This window comes from Rattus norvegicus, chromosome 18 (assembly GCF_021556685.1).
Source record: "Rattus norvegicus strain SHRSP/BbbUtx chromosome 18, alternate assembly SHRSP_T2T, whole genome shotgun sequence".
NCBI classification, from domain to species: Eukaryota; Metazoa; Chordata; class Mammalia; order Rodentia; family Muridae; genus Rattus; species Rattus norvegicus.
Window position 1 is genome coordinate 41,311,111 of NC_141551.1, and position 16,884 is coordinate 41,327,994.

The following is a 16,884-nucleotide window of genomic DNA, read 5'->3' on the forward strand; positions in this document are numbered from 1 at the left end:
GGTGGGCGAGGCGTTGTAGTGAGGACGTGGAAGAGCGTGAGGCCTCGGCGTTGCGTGGGCGGCCCTCCTTGGGCGAGGGGAGGGGGCAGTGCGGGAACTCGACGGGAAGGGGCGTGGCCGGCCGTTGCCTAGGAAGGGCGCGTGGTCTCGCTGCTCGCCGGGCTGAGACGGTAGAGGGGTTCTGCTGCATTTGTCACTGTGAGTACCAAGTTTGGGGAATCTCCTAGGGACTCCCAAGAGCTCGTTTTAGGGCTATGGAGGGCTAATCCCCGGTGGTAGAGAGATTTCTAGTTTACAGGAGGTTGTCGCACAGAGTACAGTCGTATTTGGAGGAGGCAGCTTACGCAAAAAGCGCATGTTCTCAGAGATGAGTAGAAGACTAGAATTTCTAATCCCTGCTCTTTACCTTCCGGCCAGCTGACCTCGGCCTGGATGCTAAAACTCTGCTATACTCTAAATAGTACTGCCTAAAATAAATACGGATTATTTCCTGAGTTCTTTATCTGGAAAAGGGGTCTAGAAGAGTGGCCGGCACGTGGTAAGCACAAGATAAGTTTCGGTTAGACTAAAACAAACATCCATTGAGTACCTCTTAGCAAGCTCCTTCTACTCTTCATACAGTAAGTGATAGTATGTCTGTTTTACTGATTAGGGAGTTAAGGACCCAACAGTAGCAAAGTAACTAATTTGCTTCTGATCGACATGGCGTTTCTTGTAAGGCATTCATTTTACGCTTCCCACGTGCGTAACAGGAATCAGGTGTTCCGGTTTTGTTTTGTTTTTTTTGGGGGGGGTGTTGGGAGCTTTTTGGTTTGTTTTTTAGTGAAAGAGATAAGGTGGGCTCTAGATTGCCGAGGATCAGTAGAGAGGTTTTTATGAGAACGAAGTAGCTGGCAGGTAGGAGTGAGGCAAGGCCCTGAGTAAGGGTTGGGTGGGGCGGATAAAACGAGAGCCGGAAGTTCACTCAGCTGCCTTGAGGCACTTAAAGCTTCTGCTGGGGCAAATGGGAAGGAGGCTTAAGGTCACATTCTTTTAATTTCTTCCAGACTGGGAAGACTAGACCTTCCTGAGAGCCAGGCCAGAAATTTTGTAGGTGAGTGAAAATAAAACTGAATTTGGCAGTGAAAAATGGAGGTTTTGTTTTTTGACTCATCTTGGACGGGTGATCTTGCTCTTATCTTGGAGCTGGTAATGGAGCTCACCAGTAGAACTTGTCCAAGTCCTAGGATTGAATCTCCAGAGCTACAAGGGAGTATGGAGGGTGGGGGTGGGGGTTTGGGAACCACCCTTTCTCCATAAAGAAATAAGATTAAAATCTCAGTGCAATGTGGAAGGTTTGGGAGGGAGGAAAGGGAGGAGGGAAAAATTAAAAAACTAAAACTAGTAATAAAAGAATCAGTGTGGTATCACTTTATTTTTTAAGAATTGTTTACTTTATATATATATATATATATATATGTATATATATATATGTACACTGTAGCTGTTCTCAGACACACCAGAAGAGGGCATCAGATCCCATGACAGATGGTTGTGAGCCACCAGGTGGTTGCTGGGAATTGAACTCAGGACCTTTGGAAGGGCAGTCAGTGCTCTTAACCACTGAGCCATCTCTCTAGCCTGCGGTATCACTTTTAATATTACAATTAAATATCACCAAACAGGCAAATTTTCAAAGTACAGCAGTGCTAGACATGCATGTTCCACTTTGGGGTAAGCTTAACGTAATAAAGAGGAAGGTAATATGTATATTATGTAGTACATGTGGCCTGGAAGTTTCACCTTGACAATTTTATACCATACTCTATACACTTTAGAGTATTTACTTTGAAGCTGTGATTCTCAGAGTCATCTGAAAAATCTTTCAGGGGGTTGTAGTTGTTGAAGGCTGGATTTTTATGATGCATTCCAACCAAACAGCATAGCAGACTGAAGGAGGTGAGCACTCAGGTTGTTCTATGAATCTAGATTTATAAAAATACAAAGCAGTGTCTTTACTGTCATTGAATTTTTATTTGAAAAATGTACACTTTATATTTAAAATGTCTTGCCTATTTATAGTGGTGTGGATTGTATCCCTTCAGACTCAGTTCCAAGATCTCATTCCCATCCCTGTTAATAAGTTTGGAAGAATTTTTGCAGTTGCAGTTAAATTAATCTCTAGAAGAGACTATCCTAAATTTAGAGGAGGCACTAAATACAACGAATAGAAGATATTTGATAGAAGAGAAGACTAGAGACACACCGAAGAACATAAAGGCAATAGAGAGATGTGTGAAGAAGCCAAGGAAAACCAAAGCTTGTCCATCGTCATGAAGAGCTAGGACAAGCTCTGCAGAGCCTCAGACAGAGTGAGCCAATGCCTTCACTTCAGCTGTCAGAATACATTTTCTATTTGAGCCACTGAGTTGGCGGTTGTTACAGGATATAAAACACATGACATAAACACGTTACGTGAATTTAAGGAATTGTTCTTTAGTAAGAATTTGTCAGATACCTCATACTTAAGTGAATGTTAGATAGACCCAATATTCATCACCTATGCAGAAATATGGAGGATAGCAGTTGATAGATGGGCCCTCTCCTATTGCTCTTCTCTTTGGTTTTTTAAGACAGGTTTTCCAGGACCTCACAGATTCAACTTGATAGGCTGGCTAGCAAGCCCTACAGGTCCTCCTGCCTTTCCCTAGTTCTCAGATTGCAGGGACAAGCCACTTACCTTGGCTTTGTGAGTTTTGGGGCGCCGAACTCAGGTCCTCATGCTTGTGCAGCATGCATGTCAGCTGAGCCATCAACCCAGCCCTTTTTCATACTTTCTAGTTCAAGAGCTAGACAGGCAGACACTTGGAGTCTGAATTCCTAAGTCTCTGAGTACTTTTACAGGTTATAGTTTTCCTACAATAAATTTGAAGTTCAAAATTTGATGTGTGAGTGTGACAACCTACCTGATACTGAGTGTAGCGAACAAAGCCACAAGGAACCCTGCCATTGCTCAGTTGCACAGATCACATTTGTCTCAAGAAGAAAGCAGATCAGAAGCCACTGGTTTTCAGAAGCTACCAGTAATGGTTGAGATGGAAACTATGGAAAAAATCTCTAGAAGCCAGGCATTCAGTCACTTAACTAGATGTTAAGTCATCAGAGAGTGTAATAGTCAGACCACATTGCTCATCTATGTAGAAGTTCCTCGGAATGGCAGAGTTAAGATTTAGGGTTATAAGCCTGATATAAATCCACATTTGAAAGGTTTGTGTAACAAGATGGAAATTAAGGTAGTGAGAAACACGCTGCCTTTGTAGTTCAGAAACCCTCATTGCCCCAACAGCATTGTGACCACTAGGTGGTGCTGTTCACTTACCAGAGTTCTAGCCAGGCACAGAAGCTGCATTGTTCTGCTTCTGAGAGCTGCAGACTTCACAGCTGAAACATTGGAGCAAAACTTGCTAAAGATACTAGAATAACAAAAGGGAGAATGAAGTATGGTTATGTAATGGGTAAAGAACATTAACAGTTGCTTCTAGAGAGTTGTGTTGGGGTGTTTAGGCTTTTTCCTAAGGCAGTTGAGAACCATCAAAGATAATGAACCACAAAAGGACCTAATTAGAGTTCTGTTGTTAAAAAGAACATTCTGGCTGCAATAAGATTAGATAGAGCTATATGAATATGGGAGTAAGAGTAATCTGTTAAAAAAAAAAAAGGTCATCAGCAAAATTACTGTGTCAGATGGCAGTGTGTCTGCTGATGCAAGGTGACTGGTGACATGGGAGAGGTGAGTCAGTGCAGAGCTGTGACGAGTATAGGTAGGGATGCTTAGGAGAACAATGGAGTGGTAGCTGAGGCAGAAAGATGCTGTGGACACAGAAGAGAGTACAGCATCCTTTTAGGAGAAAGCAGAAAGCAGTTTCTTGGAGAAGTGTAAGGTATCATTCTATAATCACCTCTATTTTCTAGACACCATGCTAAATGTTATTACTGTGGTACCTTCCTCCATTTTCTAACACTTCGATAAGATAGAGAACTTTGTTCGTGTTCCTGTATTTGACACATAATATTAAAGAGATGTCATGGAATGTTAGAGAAAATGAATAATAATTGTATAAATTTATTTAGAGTGCTCTGTCTTGGAAAGCAACCTGCATTGACAGCTGCAGATAGTTGTAAATATATATTCTGGGTAGGAAGCAGCTGAAAAGTATCTTAGTTCTTGACCTTAACTGGTGGTTTGCATGAAATGTCCTATTCATCCAATAACATTGGTATGGAAAGAGTGAATAATAAGCAATGTCTTTTAGCCTCAAAAGGGGTCTGGGTTAGGGACAGCTAAGATAAATGTAGTAGATAATGCATTACCATTCAGAAGAGCCCAGTTAAGAGTGATCTTTGAAGGACTACTGTAATACCCATGTACAGGAGTTTTAGACATGTGCCTGTATACTGTGCTACTTAACGATTTAATTTCAATAGACCCAGCTTAAGTGCTTGTGGAAAGTTGAAATTTAATTTTTTTTTTTTTTTGTTCTTTCGTAGTAGGGTCGTTGGGCTCGCGTATTTTTGTTGAGTTTTCTTGCCGTCAAGTCCCATAAGAGGGGTCAAAGTGGCTTAGATGGCTGCTGTGCACAGAGTAGGTTTGTGTTGCAACTAAAGTGTGTTGCCCACTGACTTTCCATAACCCTCTGCTTTTATTACAAGCTTGAAGTAAGCCTGCTGTCAGTCTGAAGCAAGATGATACCATAGTTTCAAATTTAACAGCTCAAAAAATAACAAAGCCCCAGGAAAGGGCAGTCAGGGTCTTGCAGACTTGGCACATCTGTATGTAAGAGGAAGACAAGAGGTTCATGAAAACTGTATCTCACATTACTTGATGTATACCAAATGCAGAATTGTAGTATCAAGTATGTTCACGTTTTGCTTCTTCATACCCACCAAATTCCTTTTCCAGCAGAAATGATCAAAAACCAGTTTCCCCAACTCACACTGGATCTTACTGACTTAACTTAGGCTAATTGTATAGGTTGAAAGAAATATCTTTATACACTTGTGTCTCTTTGATCAAGAATTAGGTTGGGCATTTTTCCTATTTACTGACCCCTCCATATTGCTGAACAGTATAATGCCCTTGTTTTCTCAAGATTTGCTTGCTTGACTCTTCTTGGGCCCAGGAAGAATATGGCTAGGGCTATCAGCTTCAAAAATTGAATAAGACTCTGGTCTTTGTCCCTTAGGTTCCTCCATAGTAGTTGGGGGAATAAATTACATACAAGCAATTGCTCCAAATACTAAGGGTCAAAGTTAAAACACAGTTCTCTATTCAACTATCACAGAGTTCTTCCTACTGCCAAATGGAGACATAAGAAACAAACATTTCGGGGTTGGGGATTTAGCTCAGTGGTAGAGCACTTGCCTAATAAGTGCAAGGCCCTGGGTTGGGTTCTCAGCTCCGAAAAAAAAAGAAAAAAGAAACAAACATTTCTGCCCCAAGACACACACACAGTTGACAGAGAAGAGAAGAGAGAAGTTTTCATAACATAAAGGCAGGCATCCAGGCATGTGATGGTAGGAATAATATACAGGGTGCTATGACAGAGACAGTAAGTTCACATTCCTAATTTACATGGCTTTTGCTAAGTGAAAAGAATATGTACAAGAAAATGCTACACCATCAAAACATTTTTATTAAAGATAGCATGATCTATGAAAAAACCCGAGGGAAAGAACAAGTTGTTTTCCTACTGTAGTCCCTTTCCAACAACATGATACTAAGACATTTAGTCACAGTGAACTACGAATAACATAGTGTTAGCCTCATATTTGTAGGGCCTGGAGAGCTACATATTGTGTATATAAATATGAAAAAGTTTAAATCATTAGCTATGGATCAGATGTATTTTCTACCAAGATTTAGTTACCTTTGTAGAATGGTAAATGGCTATAATGATATGCAAAATCATATAGGTATGCAAAGGCCTCAAACATCTGGGGGGGGCAGGGGTGTGCAAGGAGTGCGGGGAGGGGGAGCCCTGACTGAGAGACTGGTAGTGAGGCCTCATAATACAGCAGTTGTGCCCAAAAAAAAAAAAAAAAAAACAAGTGTCAACAAGGGTGTCAGAATTTCTTGTCTAAGCATCTTATTCTTGTTCCCTCTTTCACTATGAAACTGTTGTGTATAGTCCTAGAGAATTGCACTGTTCTCTACGGTGGGCTTTGATATTTCATGTTTATAAATAGTCCCTCTCCGTATTACCCAACTTGACTGCACCATCTTTCCCCCAGTGAACCCCTGATTGGCACAGTGATTTGATACTGTAACTTGCCCGAGAAATCAAAGCAGAATCTTTGAAATAGCATCAGACCCTAGACTGTGTTGTGTAATATTTGAGGAATACAGGGGGAAATGGGCAGTGTTGCTCAACTGTCATTGCTGATGACCTGGAATGACAAGGTATTAGGAAATCAAGTAGCTTCGGAACGTGATTGCCACAATGATAATGCTTTTTAAAATACTCTCTCTCCTGATGGTACTCTAGAAATCATAAGTAGGGGAAAGGAGACATGAAATGGGCAGACTTACGTGAACAACCATGGTTGTAAATGTATTTTATTGCCAGTAGAACAGAACAGAACGACATTGCTGAGTACTGTGCCTAGTATCTAACTAGACTGCAAGGAAGGAAGGGAGTAGTGGGATACTGACTGGAGTAGCAGAGAAGGTACCAGTGGCATCACACACACATTTCACTAGTTGTACGTGGGTTCCATCTCCATCAAGCAGTTGGATTGCTAAAAAGTAGCTACTGACCAGATAATTCTAAGAACAGATGCTTATAGGAGGCTATTTACACACTATAGTATGTACTAGGCCATAAACTCAGACAATACATTTCAGGGAATTAGTAATATACAATTTGTTCTTCAAAAATAGTGGGGGCTGGGGATTTAGCTCAGTGGTAGAGCGCTTACCTAGGAAGCGCAGGGCCCTGGGTTCGATCCCCAGCTCCGAAAAAAAGAACCAAAAAAAAAAAAAATAGTGAACCGGGGTTGGGGATTTAGCTCAGTGGTAGAGCACTTGCCTAGGAAGCGCAAGGCCCTGGGTTCGGTCACCAGCTCCGAAAAAAAGATCCAAAAAAAAAAAAAAAATAATAATAGTGAACCATTAAAAGAAAACAGAAAAACTTGTTTGGAAATTTTTATTTCTTTTTTATTTATCGCTGTCTTCAGACACACCAGAAGAGGGCACCAGACCCCATTACACTTGATTTTTGAGTCAGCATATGGTTGATGGGAATTGAATTCAGGACCTTTGGAAGAACAATCAGTTCTCTTAACCACTGAGCCATCTCTTTAGCACTCTTGCTTGGAATTTTTAAAAGCAAATGACAGAAAATTTACCAAGACAGCATGGCAAGAAGAAATAAAGCTCAGACTTTGAAAAGCCAGTGAGAAAGTTGTTTGGAAATGTATATTTATAAAACCCAAACTGCCCCCCCCCCCCAAAAGTCCACTACTGATAGTAATTTTGAGATTCATAAAATCACTGGGCAAGGTCAGTATGCAAAAATACCAGCTGTATCTCTATGTCAGTATCCGAATACTAAGAGATTTAAATGACTTTTTGGTAGTTAAAAAAAAAAATCAGGGTTGGGGATTTAGCTCAGCGGTAGAGCGCTTGCCTAGCTCCGAAAAAAAGAAAAAAAAAATCAGATATCCAGAAGTAAATTCTGCAAACAAAACACAATGAGAAATTTTAAATATACCAACTTAAAGGGATCAATATGACATCTTAAGACTCAATTGAATGTTAATTCTATCAGATTGGCCTGTGGATTGTATATAATTCTAGTCAGTATTCTACTGTGTATTTTCTGTTTGTGGAAATCCGTAAGCTGCTTTTAAAATGCACATAGTGGTGCAGACGTGGGAGAAAAAGTCTGAGGACATGGATTATATAGATCAAGGTATACCATAAAGCTGCATTCAAATATCATGACAAGGTGACAGACTAGTCAAGAAACAGACTAAAAATAGAATACCACAGTGGTTTATTAGGGTTATGTTTCGAATGTTCTTTTTGGATAAATTGTGCTAGATCAGTTTGAAATCAGTATGGAGAGTAAAATAAAACTTGAACTCATTCCTATAAGCTAGTACTAAAGAGGATGAGTCAGGGGGATCACCAGTTCCAGGCAAGCCTCAGCTACATAGAAAGACCAGTAGAGTCCCCTAAAGAACTGAACGAAGGAGGCTGGGAGATGGGTAGTTGGTAGAGTGCTTTGCGAGCGTAAGGGCCCAACACTCTGGCTCCACCCAGGGTGCCTAGTGCCCAAGACAGGAAGGGGTCCCTGGGGCTGACTCTCCAGCTGCTCTGGCTGAATCCATGAGCTTTAGGTTCAGTGAGAGACCCTGTCTCAAAACAACATGGAGTGATTGAGGAAGATCCCTGGTGTTGACCTCTGGCCTCCACATGGACATTTTCATGTGTTACGTGTATTGCTTACACACAAACACACAAGTAATTTGAAGCAAAGGTGTACATTTACCAAAAGTTCAGTGTGTGTGTGTGTGTGTGGTATGTGTGTGTGTGTGTGTGTGTGTGTGTGTGTGAAAATTTTATATTTTTATATATTTATGGGTGGGGGGGGGGCTTTTCTCAATAGCATTTCTCTGTCCTGGAACTAGCTATATAGGCCAAGCTGATCTTGAACTCACAGAAGTCCACCTGCCTCTGCCTCCTGAGTGCTGGGATTAAAGGTGTATGCTATCACTGCCTGGGTTATATTTCCGTTTTTTAGTAAAAAAAAAAAATCTGTCATGAGTTTTTCTGATGAGCATGTTTTGTCAGAACCATAGATTGTACAATAAGTAAGTTCACATTAGTTATATTTGAGGCAAGAAATACAGATTTGCTTGAAAGCTGATCACTGGCAGTTATAGGTTCTTTTATTTCTTCCTTAATTACTAATATTAACTCCAGATCACACACTGCACATCACTGTTGATGAGTGGGTTGCAAAATCTTTGTTAAGAGGCTGCTGTGTTAAGAATGTAGAAGGGCAGTCGTCCTGAAGGCAGAGAGCTGCTACAGGAGCAGGGCAGCAGACCACAGCTGCCCAAGTGCAACGACATCAAATACAGCTCTGGGTGGCAGGCCGTCAAGAGGCGGTTTGAAGTGGCACAGTGTCAGCCAGGGCAAACTACTGGAGCTGGAGGCCTGGCGCTGTGTGATGTGTCAGTGTTCCTGGGCAAGCGTGTGACAGGTGACCAAGAGATTAGTTGGTATGTTAATCAGTATGCTGTTACATTTGGTCTCTGGGTGTACCTTCTGTTAACAGTCCCAGGTGGGGGGTTCCGTTGTGTGCTTACTAAGCTCATGTGTCTTTTATTTTCATAAGATTCAGTATATTGGGGTTGGGGATTTAGCTCAGCAGTAGAGCGCGAAAGGCCCTGGTTTGGTCTCCAGCTCCGAAAAAAAAAAAAAAAGATTCAGTATATCTTCAGTCTTCATTATTTATTGGCACAAAATACCAGTTTGTGTCTCCTGGTATGCTAGCAGATAATGGTGTTTACTTTTGTAAATAAGATGTGGAGCCATTCTTCCTTGGCACTTAGGATGAAAATGGAGTAGCTCAGGTCAAGGCTGTTGCTTCAGTAGATAGAGCCATCTGTGACTAGGCAGAGCGTTGAAGCCAATATTCTAAACAACACAGTGTAACCCAGAGCTGGCCCAGCTTATGCGCCACAGTCACTTAATATTTACTAAAAATCTTTTTATGTTTTCAGCTGTTAGAAGCCAGGACTCTGGAACACTGTTTGCTGCTTGTGGATCTTCTATACTTACAGTGTCGCTATTCAGTCACTTCAGATCTGCCACTATTAAGAGACTTCCTGCCACCCATCCTAGCAGTCACAGTCACTGTCAGCAGGGACTCCTCACCCAACCCCTGTGGTTGCCATCTTCATCATGCCAAAGAATAAAGGCAAAGGAGGCAAAAACAGGCGCAGAGGTAAAAATGAAAATGAATCTGAGAAGAGAGAGTTAGTGTTTAAAGAGGATGGGCAAGAGTATGCTCAGGTGATCAAAATGCTGGGAAACGGACGGTTGGAAGCAATGTGCTTTGACGGTGTGCGGAGGCTGTGCCACATAAGAGGGAAGTTGAGAAAAAAGGTTTGGATAAACACCTCAGACATTATACTGATTGGTCTACGAGACTACCAAGACAACAAGGCTGACGTAATCTTAAAGTACAATGCAGACGAAGCAAGAAGTCTGAAGGCATATGGAGAACTTCCAGAACATGCCAAAATCAATGAAACGGACACATTTGGTCCTGGGGATGACGATGAAATCCAGTTTGATGATATTGGAGATGATGATGAAGACATTGATGATATCTAACCTGACCTAAGCACGTTACATTTCAAGTTCTCTGAAGATAGCTCTACACAATTGGGATCTTGACGTTCAGCTGTTAAGTAAAACTTCATTTGGCATGTGTATGACTTGTTAATGCAAATTGATGAATTTTATTTTTTGAAGTATTATATTTCTTTGAAAACCAAAGATGTTGAGTTATCTTAAGTGACATGTTAACACTTTGTGCTTCTGGATGTAATTGAACTTAGGGCACAGCAGTGTGCACTGTTAAGAGACTGCCTTTCCATTTGTGATGCTTCATTTCTGGCACGTGAGTGTTTTGTGTCAGCAGTTCTGCCGGGTGACCACCGTAGGCTGGAGTAAGTCCTGGTCCAGCACACCTGCTTTAGACGCTAATTGTCCGGCTGCATTTGAGACGTCTCAAAGTTAGACAGGATATGGCTATTTTTGTATTTATGGAGCCATGCCATTTTATACTTACTACGTGAAGTTCCATACATTCATTTTACCCTATAAGTTGTTGTCATCCATAAAAAAAATCTTACAGTGCAATTTTTAAATTTTATGGGTAGCAATTTTGAGTTTTAAAAATTAGTCATTGCAAAAATTAAATACTTAGAGGAGATAATCCATTATCTTGACTTTACAAATAAAGTAGTTGACAATGTTTATATGTAATTTTACTTTTCTAAGGCATACCCAAAAAATAGGAAATGAAAATTAAAAGAGAAGTAAATCTGTTCTGATACTTGCATAGAGAAATTTTCAAAGAAGGTAGTTGTTAATATTTTGTGTTAAGTCATTTTCAAAAAGTTAGCTACTGTATTGAGGCTTGCATAATTACTATGTATTGATTAAAGTTAGTTACATAATTGTACGAGGGAAGTTTTCCTTAAACTAAGCTTAGGTTAAAGGAAAAGGAGCCACAGCTTAATGAAACCGTGGTTCCTATTTTCTAAATGGAGGAGTCTAGAAACAAACAATAAAAACATGTTGGTATAAAAACATTTTTTCTTTTTAATATGTTCATTATATCTCTGGTATATAACAAAAATAAATGACTGGATGATTTCTAGTATATCATGAGAGGCTTTTTTTTTTTTTTTAATTAGACACTGGGATTTAAGATAAACAACTATTTTCCCATTTAAGTAATGCTGGTATCAGGGTTCTGCAGTTTAACTCTTGCTGCTTAGGAAGTAAGTATAACCTTGCTATTAGTCCTCAGATGCCTTTTAAAAGAATAGTTCCTTTCTCAGGCTTTGTTCTAGATACCTTCAAATGGTGCCTGAGCATGAAAACAACAGTATTCACCTTCACTTTTGTTTTTTGTTTTCCAGTTAGCCCATAATAATGTAGCTTAAGGAAATTACCCAGTCAAAAAGAAAGAAAAGCAAATAACAGTTTTCTTGATCATTGATTGGTGACTCTTCTAGATGCTGATGTAGATCTTTGTAAAGGTTAATTTTGTAAAATGAGCTAGACATGGTGCCAGATTAGAGTCAGATCCCACCTCCCCAGAAGGACAGTGTGTCTTTAGAAAGAGAACATCACTGGAGCTTTTTATTGCTATACACAGTGCATCTGAATATACTGTTAACCTAAGATTTATCCCATTGCTGCCGTACATTTTAGTACAGGAAGAAAATTTGACCATGGGCCAGCTAGCTTGATGCATTCAACAGCAAACAAGATTATCTCAAGTTAGGAGGTGAGGACCAGTGCCTGAAGATGTCCTCTCAGTCCACAACATGTACACAACATATATGCATCAGACATGTACAAAGTTGCACTTGATGAGGCTATAGTATCATGTCTTGGTCATTGCAAACTATCAGAGGCAAACACTGAGGTATTTACATTGCCTGTTTACCAATATCTAATTTCAATCACATTCTAGATGAAGGAATGATTCTTTTATAACATGAGTGATTTATGCTGTAAATGTTGACATAAGTGTTAGAATTAAAATGACTTGTAGTGAAATATTTAAATGTTTCTTTTTCTTTCCCACAACTCTGTCATACCACATTCCAGCCTCCTGAGGTTGCACCTCAAAATGGATATGGATAAAATCTGAGGTATCAGGAGTAAAATATTACACAAGAATAAAAAATTGCTGACTAAGGGGCACACTGAAGCTATCATTCAGAAATAAACTTTAAACCATAATATGTGAGCAGGCTAGGAGCACTGCTACTTTAGGGATAGCCTGGGATAAACAAATGATATAAACTATAATACATCCTAGGATATGACCCACATGAATTGTTTTTGCAGAGTAATATGAAAAACACTGGCACTGGAGTGAAGAACCCTGAGGCTAGAGTATCTGATTGGTGATCTTCAAGGAATTTGACATTCCCATGTAGCCAGCTAGGGAAACTGAGGAAAGCTGAGCCACTTTGAAGTTCCCAGTTTTCTCTCATAACTTTGTTTTAGGTGGCATATTGCTCTATCACTGTTTAAAACAGAAATTCTAGGGCTTGTATCATCACCATAAACACCAGTAGAAAACACTAAAAGTTGACTGTTGAAAGTTGTATTTTACTCAGAGCTGGCAGTGTGGAGAAGGAAGTGTGAGTTAAGACCTTAAAAGAACTGCAAGTTCTTCTCCAAGGCAGCAGATGTTACAGGGAGGGCTGACATAAGGCAGTTGATCATTTCAAAGCTGACTGCATCTCTGATGAGGTGATTAGCCAGGACCTTAAGGTGCCTCCTTCCTCCACACCTTTCCTGTTCTTTCCCCTCAGTGTCTGGACTCCAGGCTGAGACGCTTGGTGAAACAGTTTGGTCTTGGCTAGTATCATGTGTCCTCCTCCAAGACCATTGACTCGGGGGGACAGCGAGCAGTGCAGAAAGAACAGCCCATTACAGTGTGCACATGTTAGCTCTGAATAACATGTAATAACTGCCTACAGCCTAAAGTACAAATGTGTCCTTATGGTGTGGAATACCCAGGCACCCTTATTGCCCTCTTAACACATCAGTTGGATTTTTTTAAATACATTTTTTTAATCGATTTTTTTAAACTTTCACTTTATCCTCCTGGTGACCCCTTCCCACAATGGATTTGTTTAATTGTCATGTCTTTCTGTTCTGGTATGTTCACAAAGCCACAGCCTACAATCTGTGCTACCCTGATTGTCTGATCAAAGGTGAGTGATGTGGTAGACAAGATCGCATACAATTTGGAAACCCTGTAACAAAGGCCTTCAATCACAACACTAACTCTGCCCCTGGTTAGCAATGTTTCTGATTTTACTGAGCAAATGGGAGTCACTGCACAAGCAAACCCCTTTACCACCACCCCCACCCCACCCCCACATCCCCACCATCACCCCCCATCACTTACATATGCATCTCAGCTGTCCCTTTGACACTTCATTCTATCCCAGGAAGAGACGTCGGTCTTTCCTCCTAAAAAGGGCTGTTCTCTTCACTTGCAAGGTTTTGGGTTTTTTAGTGATTTATTTATTCTTTTATTATCTATAAGTACGTTGTAGCTGTCTTTAGACACCAGAAGAGGGCATCAGATCTCATTACAGATGGTTGTGAGCCACTATGTAGTTGCTGGGATTTGAACTCAGGACCTCTCAAAGAGCAGTCAGGGCTCTTAACCATTGAGCCATCTCTCCAGCCCATACTTTCAAGTTTTTATCTTTTCCCCCACTATCCTACCTAGAGATCCTTACTCAGATCCTCTTTCCCATACTTGCTCTTTGTTGGTTTATCTGTAGTGAATATTTAATGAACTTTTTTAAAAATGCAAATCGCATCCGCTGCACCTTCTGGGAATAGCTGTCCTTGGAAAGATGACAGGTGACTCGGCATCATCTCTTATTAAATCCTACATGACAATCACAGGTGTTTTTCAAGGCAAAAATCCTGTATCACATGGCATAAGTTGAAGGCTGGGCCCCACAGATCTGAGAGTGTCAGGTACCATGTCTTAGGAGAGCTCAGGCTCTTCCCCTGCAACAAGGGTGGTTTTTCCAAACAGGTGTGAGGATACCTGACACTCAGAATAAGAATCACACAAGAGAGCAACAAGATGGAGCATAGTTGGAACTAGGGCAGAAGTTTAAGTACCCAAGACTGGGGAGGAGGGAAGAAAGGAATTGTACAAGTAGGAATTGCCTTTATGCCAGTGTTCTGTCACTTGGTACCACTTTGCCTTCTTACAAGTCTTCACATGACTGACTGGAGATTGTCACATCTGCACTGTCTGAAGATCTCATCATGGGAAGAAAGCAGGGAATTGCTGTGAGGAAGCACCATGACCAAAAGCAAATTGGGGAGAAAGGGTTTTGTTTGGCTTACACTTCCACATTGTAATCCATCATTGAAGGTAGGACAAAAACTCAGGCAGAGCTGGAACCCAGAGGCAGCAGTTCATACAAAGGCCGTGGAGAGGTGCTGCTCATTGGCTTGCTCGTTATGACATGCTATTGGGTGCTCTGACCACCAACCCAGGGTTGGCACCACCTGCAGTGGGCTGGGCCTTCCACTATTAATCACTAATTAAGATGCCCTACAGCCAGATCTTATAGAGGCATTTTCTTGATTGATGTTCCCTCCTTTCAGATAACTGTTTTCGTGTCCAGTTGACATAAAAATAACACTTAGGTTGATTTTTATCATTCCTCATAAAAGAAAAGAAAGCAGGTCCTCTTGACAGTGCTATACACCCAAGCAAACAAACGAGCCATAGGCGACTTTTAAAATAAGACTTGCCAAGTGTTAATGGCCTCTGTAGGTCCCTAAGGTACGATCAGATAGCCATGTCTTCCTAAGTAAATACTTCAGGGTCCCTAAAATTAGCCACTTGCCGGAGTTTACTGAAGTCTGACACAAGGACATCTGCTGCTGAATGCTACAAAATTCCCAAAATGTTATGTGCAGGCGGCAGGAATTTCCATAATTCTCAGCACTGTTGGCATCACCAGCCCGAGTGGGTCATGGTTTTAATTGCTGCTAACTTTGATCAATATAATGTCACTTTTATAGATGTTTGCGCCTGGGTTGTGTAGAATTGCTGCATTGTTACTGTTTTTATGCTGACTCTAGTCTCTTAGCACCCATTTTCTCCTGTGAAGATGGGAACAGCTTGGGTAGATGGGTTTCCAAGCTGAAGGTTGAGCAGCTGACTAATAAGCGCAGGGATTTCAGTAATGCCTTTGTTAGCTTTTTCAGTCCGTCCTTCAGAGAGCCTAGTGAAGGCTCTAATGGAAGGCTGTGTTTGGTTTTACTATGGAAAAGCTGACAACCTAATTCCATTGCTCCTTTCTTGTGCTCTCTAGGGTTAGGAGGTGATGGCCACTGACTCACTCTTGGTTTTAGCCATTTGAGCCTCCTCCCCTGCCCTCCCCTCCCTTCCCCTCCCCTCCTCTCCTCTCTTTTCCTCTCCTCCTCTTTCCCTCCCTCCCTCCTCCCTCCTTCTCTTTCTATTAAAGACTTTCTTCTGCATCTTTTCAAAGAATCAGAACTGTTGATTTTCCACTCTTGATTCATTTCCAATCTTGCCTTTCCTATTTCTTCTGTTGTAGGTTTAGTTTTCTCTTCTATCTCTTGAAGTAGTCTATTGGTGGGAGGTAGGTTTTGGTTGTGTAAATGAGATTTCGTTTCGGGGAGTGGGGTGTTCTAGACTTGCTCTGTAGGCCGGGCTGGCCTCAAACTTACTGAGATCCACCTGTCTCTGCCTCCCTAGTGCTAGGATTAAAGGTGTGTGCCACCATACCTGCCTAGATTTCATTCTTAATACAGGCACTTACAGCTCTAAATTCTCCTTAAAGGGCTCCTTCATGGATGTGTTCTTCTTCTGTTTTAATCGTATGGAAGAGTTCACTTGGTTTCCTTGGTTAACCCACTGGCCTCAAACTCTGCCTCCCAAGTGCTTGAATTAAGGGTGTGCACCACCACTGGCTCCTTTGCTGCTAATTTCTAAGTTCATTATACCATGATTAAGAAACTGTATTGGAGTTTGTTCTGTGGTGTCAAACATGGCTTCTAGTAGAGGAATCTTCATGGGTGTTTAAGAATATATGTTGCCTTATTAGGTGGGCCATTCAGTGTGGTAGGTCTAGCTTGTGTCCAGTGTTGGTCAGTTGTGTTGACTAACTGCGATGTTTGTCAATCTACTGATCTCTTAGAGACAATTAACTTTATCATGTACAGCACACAGGGGCGTGAGGATATTCATCTCAGTTCTCTGAGCCTCATTTCCTGTAAGACAATACAGAGAGAGCCAGCCATACCTGCAGAGTGGCAGTAGAGTGCTGTAGGAAAAGAACCCCAAGTTTAGGGAAACTACATCTTTGAAAAGGCTAAGTAGGTCTATCTGGCCTTTGTTCCAGATGGAGATATTATCTTGTGTACTGGAGAATAAATTGTCTTTTGATTTAAGGAAGAATATGATTTTTGTCACCCAAGGCCATTTATCACAAATGTTCTTGAAGAGAGTTCAGAACAGAGTCATGAGGCAAGAGGCCATGTGGAATTGTCTCACAATAGGA

The 16,884-nt window shown here is 41.1% G+C and overlaps 1 protein-coding gene across 3 annotated transcripts; it reads left to right on the forward strand.

Annotated features, from left to right (window-relative positions):
- The first annotated feature begins 10 nt into the window (after positions 1–10).
- On the forward strand, positions 11–12,357 carry Eif1a (eukaryotic translation initiation factor 1A). Of its 3 annotated transcripts, none has more exons than NM_001008773.3 (3): positions 11–198; positions 1,047–1,093; positions 9,775–12,357. In NM_001008773.3, exon 3 carries the CDS (start codon positions 9,956–9,958, stop codon positions 10,388–10,390), a length of 435 nt encoding a protein of 144 aa, NP_001008773.3. In that variant the 5' UTR covers positions 11–198; positions 1,047–1,093; positions 9,775–9,955; the 3' UTR covers positions 10,391–12,357. The 3 variants fall into 3 exon arrangements, with proteins under 3 accessions (NP_001008773.3, NP_001381919.1, NP_001381920.1); NM_001394991.1 differs by lacking the exon at positions 11–198 and adding an exon at positions 365–538; NM_001394990.1 differs by lacking the exon at positions 1,047–1,093.
- The last annotated feature ends 4,527 nt before the right edge of the window (positions 12,358–16,884 follow it).

Bases quoted from the DNA above. Each gene is read 5' to 3' on its own strand.
- Eif1a (NM_001008773.3), top strand. From the start codon at position 9,956: ATGCCAAAGAATAAAGGCAAAGGAGGCAAAAACAGGCGCAGAGGTAAA.